The sequence below is a fragment of the Balearica regulorum genome, chromosome 7, assembly GCF_011004875.1.
Source record: "Balearica regulorum gibbericeps isolate bBalReg1 chromosome 7, bBalReg1.pri, whole genome shotgun sequence".
In the NCBI taxonomy this organism is placed as follows: Eukaryota; Metazoa; Chordata; class Aves; order Gruiformes; family Gruidae; genus Balearica; species Balearica regulorum.
Window position 1 is genome coordinate 23,694,325 of NC_046190.1, and position 12,795 is coordinate 23,707,119.

The 12,795-nt window shown below is 43.6% G+C and overlaps 1 protein-coding gene across 18 annotated transcripts in view; it reads right to left on the minus strand.

Moving 5' to 3' along the window:
• Window positions 1-12,795, minus strand: part of CAMK2G (calcium/calmodulin dependent protein kinase II gamma) — a 122,285-nt gene that overhangs the window by 18,424 nt on the left and 91,066 nt on the right. For 12 of the 18 annotated variants that reach the window (XR_012836373.1, XM_075758589.1, XM_075758580.1 and 9 more), the window contains exon 13: window positions 11,169-11,209. Coding sequence is in view for 17 of the 18 variants with exons in the window: in XM_075758589.1 (XP_075614704.1) it covers window positions 11,169-11,209 (41 nt within the window). In the remaining variant the exon portion in view is untranslated. Of the gene's footprint in view, window positions 1-1,830; window positions 1,864-11,168; window positions 11,210-12,795 lie in introns of all 18 variants that reach the window. The other 6 variants (XM_075758579.1, XM_075758592.1, XM_075758593.1 and 3 more) reach the window with 1 other exon arrangement.

Below are 12,795 nucleotides of genomic sequence, written 5' to 3' on the forward strand. Positions count from 1 at the left end.
CATCCATCATACTCTCCCCCAGCCAGTGGGCTGAAGAAGACCGAGTATCACATTCGCTAGTCCAGAATCACATCGCATTTTACTCCAGAGCAGAGTCCCAGGGAAGTAAGAGGCAGAAGACTTAGCCTAAGCATTTTTCACGGTTCTTTCTCAAACAGAGGTATGTGACGTATTGAGCTTCCCGCACACTCTTGTGTCTTGTGGGCACCTAACCAACTGCCCATCCCAGAGCCCCAGGTACCACAGCCAACTTTTACCCCTCCTTCCCCTCCTACTGCCAGCCAACACCACGGTCACTGGGCAGGCTACGATCTTTGGTAATTCGCAGCAGTACAGCTCAAGTTAAAAGAGGCCAATCCACCTAAAAAGGTGCCAGGCCCTTCTTAAGATCTACATAACACGATTAGTTTTGGCACAGCAGCCGGCAGCGCTTCCTGAGCTAGACAAGAGACAGACAGGCACAAACAACAGAGAGGGTGCAAGAGAAAGAAAACAGACCAGTGATCATATCGCTAGGGACACACATTGCTAGCCAACTAAAAGAAAATAAGTACCAACACATGGGCCATCTCTGGCTATTTAGCCACCTTCACTGCTTTCATGTTTTCTGAGGCTGACACACAATTTACATACCCCAGCTGCTTTAAAACAACAGGCAGAGGGAATTTAAGTATTGCTGGCAGTGGACAGAAAAGAAGGGCAAGAAAGGCACAACAAACTCCTGCCCTGGAGTTTCATAAAAGCAGGGCTGGTGAAAAGTCAGTCCCTCACATCAGATTTTTCCAAGCAGTACTTTGGAATTAGTTTTTTGTGTTTATGTAGTTTTAAGCAGTCATTGAAGGAGGAAGAGGAGAAATACCTTCCAGATAGTAATATAGAAACAAATTATTCTGCTTTCTCAGTACTAAAATGTTCCCATTCCTACCTGCAATAGGGGAGAAATATTTTCTGTTCTTTTTCTGTGTAAAGGAGATAATGCAATAACTAATTTTTGTACTTCAGTTACTGTTCATATCTCAGTGTCAGAGACAAAGGCATCATCGAATGGGCTGTTTATGACTCCTTACAATATGGCACTGGCCAATTTTCTCTTTGCTCCCTTGAGAGTGGATTTGACTTCTTTTCTGACAAATTCTATGGATGTCAAACATCTGGATGGATGAAAAAAGGGAAATGAATAGGAGAGGGGAGGCAGTTACTGGATATTTGGTCATGCTGGGATACATAAACAAGATCAGGACAAAAGGAAGTTTTGGATTATAAAGGCTCTGACAAACCTTTTCAGTAAGTATGCTAAAAAAAGAAGTGACCGGCAGCTCTGAGCTGCCTGGCGGTGCTGTGCCCACACATTTCATCTGAACAGTGGAGCCCCATCAGTCTCTGTCACATTTGGAGCGACTCCCAGTTTGTTCTACACTGCAGGGCTCCCACCAAGGATGACGGCACCAACGCCAGGCAAAGCACCTGCTCCTCTTTTTGGCACCTCTGCAACAGAATGACAAAGCCCCATGTCCAGGCAAGGCATATACCTGCTCTGCTGAGCCCAGGAGAACCACTGCCTTTTTTTGTTTCACACTCAGAGCAGGCAAAGTCAAACTGCATTGCCAGCAGTTGATTTTCTGCATAAAATGGCAACTGTACGACTGGCCGGGGGTCTGACAATCACTGGGCCCTTTTAGTGAGGACATGGACCTTTCAGTGCACAATGATCCCCCCCGCCACCGCCCCCCTGCACAGACATGCTATGTAGGGTGATGAGCACAAGCCGAGCGTGCATGGCATGAGAATGGCGGATGCACGAATCGCAGGCAGCTTACGGGAGGTGCTCACCATCAAATGCACACTGGAGCTCGACTTCCTTTTCTGGACACACCATTGAGAGAGGGAAAGAGAAGGGAAGAGAGGAGATGAGAAGAAAAGCACAGAAACTATTCACACATTAGTGTGCCAGCAAGGGCCCCCCTGCCAATAATGCTCCCCTAGGGACAGGTATAAGCACTAGCAGAAATGCAGAGACACGCAAGAAGGTGCAGAGAAGTCACCATTAAAGAACATGACTACACACCAGGGGAAAGGGCAGAGTTGAAGACCCCATCCACTCACACATCGAGGTCAGAACATAGGTGCCCCACACACTGCTATAAGGAGAGGAGAAGAGGGAGGAATATATATACACAAGATGTGGGATGCTAGGTGGTGCCTCTATGTGCTCTCCCACTTCAGAAAACTGCAGCTTCCCCAACCACACTGAAGAGGTAGGCAGAAAACTCCCGCGTATGCACATTTGGGGGAAGCAGAGGTGTGTTTGCAACTAGGATCAGAGGGTAGGGAGGAGGGCGTAACAGGAGGGACATCCCCAAGGGCTAAACAAAGAAGAAGAGGGAACTTCTGTGCGTAGCAAGGGGAGGAGAAAGGCTCCCTCCCACAGAAATTCGGGCTGACTGGAGAGGCAAGGTGCACCCATGCTCAGACATAGAAGACAGGCAAGGAAGGCAAGAGGCACTCAACAGCCAGAACACCTTGCGCGCGCTCAGGTACTGGGAGAATAAACAAGGACCAATGCTCAAACATTACTCAACCTTCTTGGACTCTACTCTTGCTCAAAGACATCTTCAGTCATCTTCAAAAGACAGCTTTCACACCAAACTGCACTCTCCAGTAAACTAGGCTCAGCATGCATTTCTCTGCTCTTTCACTATAGTCTTAGTGTAATCCTGTCCAAGCTGAGCCTGGCAGGTCTTTCAGCGTTACAATGCTACCCCTTCCCCCGCTGTCTCCACATACATTTTCCATCTGCCCTTCTCCCTTGGTATTATCTAGGCTATTTCTCTGCTGCTTAGTACTCATGGGGAGGTACTACAGCGTCTAGCTCACAGAATACTGAGGGCAGCACATCCCAGCCAAAACCCACAATGGTGTGGGCTCAGCTATGTAGCTCTGGACTCCTGCACATGACCATGGCCCATCTCTAGAGCAGCCCTTGAACTCAGTACAGGCCATGGAGTTGTACCTCCCCATTTCATACACTTACTGAGCCTTCACAGCTTTCACCTTGAATATTGCCCTTGTCCCTGCTATCCCTACACCAGAGCTCAAGCACCCATACAGACTGGCATGTCTTTGAGAGCAGAAGTGCCCATGCTCAACTTATACCCGGAGCCATGTTTCCAATCACACCGTGCAGCCCAGAATCATGCAGCCACTGCATAGACTCAAACTAGCAAAGCTTCTGCCTCATCTGATCTTTAATTCCAGTATGGAAAGACTCCAAACACTGATCTGTTCAGCATTTGGCTCACCAATCTCCCACTTCAGGGAGGCACAACATAGGGCTTGCCATTACCTGGTTTAAAACCTTGTGATTCCTCTCATCATCTTTTAGGACAATTTAGCTTCTCCACAGGCTTTTCCTCAAGCTACAGCTAAAATAAGATGTACTACCAGCACATTAATAAAATGCTTAGACCACCAACAACCCAGAGGAATCCTTGTACCCAGTCACAACAGGGAATTGGTAACTGGGAGAAATGGAAATTCACATCAGCTCAGAAACTGCTCCAAAATGTTAGGTTTTATTTTTCATGTATCCTACAAATTGCAGCAGACAAACAGAGATTATATGGATACTGCAGGGAAGCTTCTAAGGAAGACAGTCTTATTTGAAGTTCATATAGATTTCCAATGAGTTACAGAAACAAGAAAAGGGGCAGCAAATGTTAAGAGACAGGCAAAAGGTTCAATATGAGAGTCAACCAAGTCACACAGAAAATGATCATCCTCCTATATTAGAGGCACAAGCAACACTGACACAGGAGGAAACAGAACCCTCTGCAGATTAGAATTTAATTAGAGTACAATCTAAATTTAAACCAGCATTGCTCTATTAACATGGCATGATGTATTGTAGAATCCCCAACAGCACATTATTACTGGCTACTATAATAACAGGGGGAAGAAAAGCTAGCTTGGCAGTACAAAAAGGGTGGGGAGTAAGGTCTGTGTTAAGATCAGAGCATGAAAGTATTATTACAACGCAAGACAGGTTGGATAATGCAAACATGAGACACCAGTAGTAAGTGCTAAAGCATCAAAACTTCAGTCAAAACAAACACAAGGAAATTACTAAAACCAGATCAATCTCCCAATCTCCTCTGTAACAGCTACATCAGAGCCACCTACGTCACCTTCTCAAGGTGACTAGCGGAGTGAGCAAAACTTCTTGTTCTTCTTGTAATGTGACTGCAACTTAGCAAAGTAAATAAGGCAAGAGAAGTTTAACTACAGATAGAGTTCTCTTTCCCTTCTATAACACAGCTGCATCTCTAACTATTTCTAGGCAATGCAGAGACATCCCAGGGAATGAAAAAAATTGTTATAAGCAGACAGATAGCCTATGGTGAAGTACCTCACTTTAAGGATTTCCCTATATCTGAGTGACAAAACATCCTCCCAAAGCAGTACGGACAACATTTTCCTGTCAAACCGAGGGATGAATGTTTGTTAAAGTTCTATTTCTGTATTTGTGTGAAATTCAGGTGTTCATCTCAATAGAGAAGAAGATTGTCTACAATGAAACTTAAGGAAGACTCCTGCTTTAGCAAACAATAAACAGAAGTCAGCAGGTAATAGAGACAACCTGAAGAATCGCTGTCCCTTCAGCACAACAGCTATACTAGAAATAGAAAGTGTAAATCATTCTGAGGACCTACAGAAAATACAACACATACTAGAAGATGCTATAGGAAGTAGAGTGATTCTAGGCAGAGTCCCATTCACAGTTCTGGGCACTTAGCATGGATATTTTTTTACAACAGCTTTTTATGTTTCTATCTTCTACATGCTGTTCTCCCCCAGTTTGATACTGACATTATATTTATGTTAAAATATCACACTTGCTGCAACTCATTCATATACAGAGTACAGTCATTTCAAGACTTAAGTAGGAAAAAAAATGTTGAATGCAAAGCAGATCAGTGAGAGGCAGCCTGAACTAGCAGATTGGAGATCCTATTTCTACTTCTGCTTTAGTCATTTTGTGTGATGCTGAGCAAATCTTTTCATCTTTGTCAATCCATCTTCTCTCTTGCCCTTTGTCAGCTTGTCTATTTAAATTGTAAGCTAAGAGGCTGGGATTTTCTGCTTAGGCATCGCTACAGCGCTAAGCACACTGGACCCTTGATCTCAGTTGGAGTTTCTAGGCATTACAACAATGCAATGAAAAAAGTGAATACATCAAAGGTGGGTAGATTGTGTTACTGGATGTCAGCACTTAAAAAGATCTGAAGAGCTCCCCAAGCATCTTGCATAAAACAGTTCAGCATAAAACTGTGCTGTTCAGGTGAACTTCGGTTCTTCTCATTTAGTTTCACCATAACAATCTTTCAACAGTATGGCTTTAAGATCATAAGAAGTCCAGATACAGAAATAGGAGCATTAAGTCCTGTTGGTCACTGCATAGGTATTACTTGACCCTTGCAGATTTCCAGACCCTTGTAGATTTTCTAAGGATTCCCTGTTGCCTCACCTTGCTACTGTGCCTTCCCTAAGGCACACTTTCACAAACTGCTTTCTCAGCAGCCATGCCAGCTTACAGAGCATCCTGCCTTCCCCACATACTCTTTACTGCACAAAGGGCAGGGAAAGCTGGTACTGACCAGGCATAAAATGTACAATTACCACAATACTCCTTACAAACAGCAGAACAAATGGTATTTGGTGCCTCTTTGCAGTTATGTAAGATGAAGGGCAGGTTTTACAACATTAACCTTATCACACCAAAAATCTGGATTTTTACTCTTTCAGCTATGCTATTCAGTTTTCATTGGGAAAGAAAACAGTATGCATGTAGCAAAGAGACAAGGTAGAACATCAACAAATTTTGCGGAGCATTGCAAGTGAATGCTGTTAAAGTCTCCTGCATGCCACAGCATTCTCCACAAGTTCCTATTTACACAGTGTGTTACATGGGGCCTGAAAAACATTAGTAATACCATTTTGTATCCCCTAATCACAAATCAAAGTGCTCAGAAAAAAAAAAAAGGAAAGAAAAGAAGCAGCAGCTGACAAAGAGCTTAGAGAAGAACTAATTTTGAAATACTTACAATTACATACTCAACTAAAAATAGCACTTCATGCATTAACAAATTCTGATTATAAAGATGGATCTGACAGGCCCTGCCAGATCTGGAAACACACGCATCCTCTCACACCAATAGGAAGGGAAATTCCCCTTTGGGCAAAAAGGGAACATGACTGTTTGAAGAGCTGCCCAGAAAAAAAAAAAAAAAAAACAAACACAAAAGTAGGACTGTAACACTAACTACAGAGAGCCCAGACCCTGACAAGGTCAGAGAAAGGACATTCACAGCATAAAATATCCTTAATCTTCACCCAGATGTCTGCCCCAGCCCACACCTTAACCCCTCCCTCACCTTGCAGTGGATGGCAAGTCCAGATTACAGGCAGAAAGGGGGACAAGAAAGCAAGTAGATTTGATATGAAACTATGTAAAGTAAATTTTAAAATGGCAGCTGCATGATGTTGCTCATTAAATTTAGAATCTTAAAAAAAATACCTGGGACCTACAGTGGTGGCCATAAGGTGGTATGTTACATAGCTCTGCAATTCATCACCCAGTATCTTCTAGCCTCACTTTCTGGATTTGAGAGCAGAAAAGCATGTTCCTTGGGGATAAAACCTGGCCCTTCCTTGTTGCTGCTCCATCAGCCTGGATCCAAATTCAGCCTGAAGAAAGTGAGTGCAGCACTACCAAAGGTTTGGTGAACGGGGACAATTTAAGATTCAAGGCAGTTCAAATCATTCATTATTTAAGATAATGGAAAAGTTCTCCAGTGCCAAGCTGATGAAATATCTACCAATTAGCAGAATTAGTATTTGAAATAGAAGCAGGAGTGCAAAATGAAAACCAGGAATGCTTCAAATAGATTTTGGAAAGGAATTTGCTAGAGGATAGGGTCATACACATGGAACTTTATCAAAATAACCCCACTGTGGACACACCTATATTTGGAATTAAAAAAAAAAAAGTTTCATTCCTGTCCTCCCCTCCTGATTTAAGCTTTCCCCCCTCCCTTCCGAAATGGTCTGATGCAAATAAAATGCATGCATCCCCATTGCTTTAGTGTGTTAGGCTTGCTTCAGCAAAGGATTAGAGCCAATTAAAGCTCAGCATGATTCACACTAGATGCTCATATCACCACATATGACTACTATATCACTCCTCTCTCATTTATGATAAATCAGCAACAACATGCTGCACCTTGCATCAGATAATCACCAACACACATTTTCATGGAGTTCTTGGAAATAAAGCACGAGAAGGATGTATAGGTCTCGCTCAAACTTCCCTAGTACTATGTAATATAAATTCCTACTCTACCTGGCAAATAATGCAGGATTCTAGCATAGATAGCTCTGAATACCAGCCAAAAGCATGGGAAAGTTACCTTGAACAGAAAGTAAATTAAGACAAACTAGTGATGTTTTTTTCTCAATGGGCTTAAAGCCATTAATTTTTACCCTTGTGTAATCATCAGTTTGTGGAAGAAATACTCTTTCTATTCTCATCTACTGTGTGGATATCTATGGCAACACTCTCATGGAGCACAGTCACCCTGGATCAGATAAAGCCAGTGAAGAAATTGAAATGTATTTTCTCTCAAATCTCTGTAAGGAATTAATGTCCAAGGTTTTAAGAAATAAAGCACACAAAAAACCAAACAAAAACCCCAACAATCAAACAAACCGGGAGTCTCCATACCTGGAGGGAACACGAGAAACAGCCTAACTTGGCATGTGGTCAGTAGCAGACTACAGTTAAAAATACAGCATGCAACGCCTGCTCTAAACCTAAATCTGATGTAAAATTATTTGTATTGGACATGTGAATGAAAAGGATACCACAAAGCTGAAAATCTGTTTGGTGTTCAAGTCATGTTATCTCTGCTGTGCATTACTGCAATGGGCAAAAAAATCAGTTTGCTACAAGTAATGCAAACCCAGATGCTCTTAACTGAACCAGTCACTGGCACAAGTTGTTTGTCAGAACTATCTAGGATGAGAAAATCAGCGGGGCTAAAACTACAAGTTTCCTCCATAAGGAGCAATGCAAGAGAAGCAGGCTGGTCACAAAGGTCAGGTCACCAACCAGACAATGACCAGCACAGAGACTGCTGCACAGCAGTCAAGGGTGCGAGTACTGCTCTAATAAGCAAATGTAAGCAGTAAAGGTTACACTTCCATGGGATGACTAATGGGAAGCAGCACTGTACATGTAAACAGTAGGGCAAGGAAGGAGATAAGCATCTAGCCACAGAAATCCTAAGCAGAACTGTTAAGGATGTACTACAAACGCACACAGACCACTACCTGCTATCTTGTCCAAACTTAGCACTGGGGGGGAAGCGACCTGTACTTTTAAGTCTGCATTATTGAGCAAGGGGGTTACTCAAAACATCACCTTTAAGAAGAAATATGTAATTTCTTTCTGAGTTTTAAAGTTTGTAGAAATGAGGACTCAAAAGCCACACCTGAAGATAGATGCCATTTGGGGAAAATGGGAAGCTTAAACAACTCTTCTGAGGGCCCTCAGCCCAGGTTGAAAGTGTGCAATGTTCCTTGTGGAAACCACTCAGGTTAATACTGCAGAGCAGGACTGCTCTAACACTTAGGAGCAAGGAAGGTGCATGCAGACTCTGGACTCCAGGTCTGTCATGCGGAAGTAGAGGTTCCCAGAGGGCAACCCCATTCACCATGTACAGAGCTATGCTCTCTAATCTACCTTCCACTTTATCACAAGTATCCAATTATATTGTCCAGCTTTTGGCTGGGATAGAGTTAATTTTCTTCCCAGTAGCAGGTATAGTGCTGTGCTTTGGATTTAGGGTGAGAATAATGTTGATAACACACTGATATTTTGGCCGTTGCCAGGCAATGCTCACACCAAATCAAGGACTTTTCAGCTTCTCATACTGCCCTGCCAGCGAGGAGGCTGTGAGTGCGCAAGAAGCTGGGAGGGGACACGACCAGGACAGCTGACCCCAACTGACCAAAGGAATATTCCATACCGTATGATGTCATGCTCCGTATATGGGGAAGCTGGCCAGGGATTTAGACTGCAGCTTGGAAACTAGCTGGGCATCGGTAGTCTGTGGGTGGTGAGCAATTGTGCTGTGCATCACTTGGTTTGTATATTCTTTTATTATCATAATCTTCCTCTTCTGTCCTATTCATCTGTCTTTATCTCAACCCACAAGTTTTACTGTCCCTCACCGATTCTCTCCCCCATCCCACTGAGGAGGGGGGGAGTGAGTGAATGGCTGTGTGGTTTACCTGCCTGTTGACTTAAACCGTAACACATATAGACATGGGTATACAAGGAACAGCATATACCGTGAAGAGTTGAAGAATACTTCAAATCAGATAGAAAAGCAAATCCAGCTTTAATCTTTTCACAGAGGAAGACAGTGTTCTCGATGAACCAAATCCCACAAGCTTTCTATGGACCTGGAAGACTCTAACATACAGGTCTCCTTGTAACTACATGGCCAGGAAGCTGTGCCTCAAAACCTGTGTGCACATCATCTGTCCATTTCTGGCAGATTTTGACCCAAGTTGTAGTACTCCCTGAGAGCCTGTTGGAAATCAACAATCCTGAGAAGAAAGCCAGTTTTTTTCTAGGTAGATGACAAACACTACGTAGACATGTTGTTATCTGCTGCTTTGCCAGTTGCTCCTCCCCTGCCACGTTGGGATTTTGAAGTACGTATCTGCTGGTTCTCAGTTCACAACATTTGGGATCATCCGTTCTTATTCCACTGGGATTTTACTGCAATCTCTTCCATATCAACAGATGCGACAAGTCAAACACACGTGCTGTATTAGCATGCATGTGTTCTATGCGTGTCTGTACAAGAGGCAGGTATGTGCAAAGGCACAAAAGCTCACTCTTTCAGGCACATTTCAAAGTATCCTAGGTCAAGAACAGCAGTTCCACATCGCATTTTGGTCAAAAAACCCCAAAGGCTTCAGTGTCATTAGGGCAGAACACAGCAGAACTGCAAGAATGCAAGTTTTACTAGAACAGTCCTCAAAATAAAAACAACTCCTCTGAAAACACCTTTTTTTCCAGCAGGCTGCTTGTATTGTGAGCCCTTTGGAAACAGAGACTCATTAAAATGGAAAGGAGCTAAGAGAGCAGGAGAGGACAAGCGTGCTGGTCCTGCAGTGTGCATGTCAACACGGGGAGAATGAAGACTGTCCACAGTGTAAAACTAGGAGATGAACTATTCTGCCTAACAGCTGTGGAGAAAGGTTTGAACTTCAAATGGAAATGCAAGCAAATAAACCAAACCCTACTCTCCTGTACTGAGAACAGTTATCCTTTCGAACAGTTAGGTGAAGACAGTGCTCTAGCCCATAACTGTCTCTACTCCAGTACCAGATGGTAAAGGGCTACTGCCTGCAACAGCATACAGCCTTGGGAACAGCCTATTTAACCTCCAGAAGTAAAAGGATGACCATGCACACAAAGAGTGAAATTGAAGTGGAGAAAAAATAATTCCCCTCAGAAGGGAACAGGAGAGTGCCTGGCTCTCAGGGACATGGACCGAACTCTAACACAAGACACAGTTTCCATTCTGTACAAACATGAACATCGGGAGGCTCCTCCTTCCCCACCCCTCTTCCCAGCTCAACCTTCAGAATCTGTCCAAGGGAGAAGACGAAGAGATTTCCATGGGGTCTGCTGGGTATGAGTTGGGGTCTGTTGACAATTACCCTGTGCTATTTCAATACCCAGAAGCATTCTGCACTGAACAGAACAGATTAGTCAGAGTCATGTGTCACACCTGAGCAAGTCTTTGGTCTTTCTAATCGACAACATTGACCAGTCCTCCGTACTTCAGAGAAAGGGGAAACAGAAGTCTTGCTGATACAATAGTGCACTTAGCTAGTTGTATGATGTATAAGGTGCACGTAAGGAACATTAAGATCCCACCTGGGGCTCCATAATGATACACTGAACATAACAATCCCAGCCAGAAGACAGGGCTGTGGTTTTACCCTGGAAGGGGATAGGCACCAGAGAAAGCGGTTGCCTTCTGTTCAGATGGAAGGAGAGACAGTGAAATGGGAAAGCAAGAACTTACCTTCACTCCATCTGACTTCTTGTTCAGCAGGCTTTTGGCAGCTGTGGAGAGAAGCAGGAGAAATAGGTCAGATTTTGGTTTCAAGACTATTCTCTCTCTCCCCACTTCCCTCAAAACTGCATGAGACTTCAGAAGGACAACCATCCTGCTAATTCCTCTCTAACAGAGAGGACTGGAAAATAGGCCGAGGCACTCATCAAATCCATCCTGATAGCAGTGGGTAACCCATCCTATCTATTGTTCACCTAATTAGGCAAAAATGCTCTCACTTGCACCATCTCAGGAAGACCAAGTCTGAAATGAGACTTTAGAGCTCCTCTATTTCAATCCTCCACTTACACACTGTGACTCCATCCAGAAGTGCCAGCAGTTACAGGGGGAAAAGCTAAAGAAATCTGCCAGATCTTTGCAATAGGATAAAGGCTTACCCTCAAGTGCAGCCATTCAAATAACAGACTTTGCTTATAAAGGGGGCACTGATAATGCAGAGGTCTCCTAATTATTGTTATTCACAGTTACTCTGGGGAAACAACTGGATAGCTGAAGAGACTGGAGAAGTGCAAAAGGCAGCGTGTGATAACTGTTTAAAAAAAAAAAAAAAAGAGAAAAGAAACAGGAACTAGGCTAAATTTCTTCACTGATAAAGGTGTTCTGCTGTCCTCAACCTGAACAACTGGCACTAGCAATGAAAGTGAGAGCATGATAAGCACACACAGAAAACCCACGCCAAATGCCTGACAGAAAGCACACTTGGGACTGAGGAAGGAGCTGTTCCATCTATTACGGGAAAGTGGCATGTTGACGACTGTCAACAGTAAGACCCCATATACAGCCCCACTAGATATAAAACATATGGATTGCCTACTCATGAAGAACATATTCAGCTGTTTCAACCTCTGTAAACAGCATGCTAGAGACCTACTGGACCAACGCACTGGTAACGTCTCTCCTAAACAGCTGCTGGGAAGCACATGGAAGCACATGGTACTTGACCTGGATTTTAGCTCCAACAAAGATGAGGGAGGCCTAGAGAAAAGGCAAGTCCTAAGACAAAGCTCACATGACTGTTGAAATACTTCACGCCCAAAGACATGCTGACCAACTTCCACACAGAGTGCTCAGTCTCTCTCTAGGAGCAGCAACATCAGGCAAAGATGTTTTTGCAATATCTAAGCAACTGTTTATATCAAAAGCATTTTCGACCCTGCCTTCCCTACCACATGACCCTACAGGTATGGATTAACTAGACAACATCATCTGAGCTGCTGCAAATGACTACAGTGTCTCCTCACAATGAAGAGACAGCACCCCATATAAGTTTATTACAATCTCTGAATTGGTCTTCCTAATTCTACTCCCTAGTGCAAGTATAAAGCTAGATCAGGATTTTGTCTTTATTCCTGCTCTCAGAAACCATCCAAGAACACTGGAAGAACCTCATGCAGAGGTCTTCTGAATGTGATGTGTCAGAACACAATGCTGCAATGTGCGCACACGAAGGTAGACAAAGTGACCCAAGCAACTCATCTGCCCTGCAAGAGTTTCTTTTCTGAGTGTACACATACTAAAGCATTGCAAGACTGAATCTAACAGGTAAGTTCTTGCCACCTTCAAGTCACAATGAAGA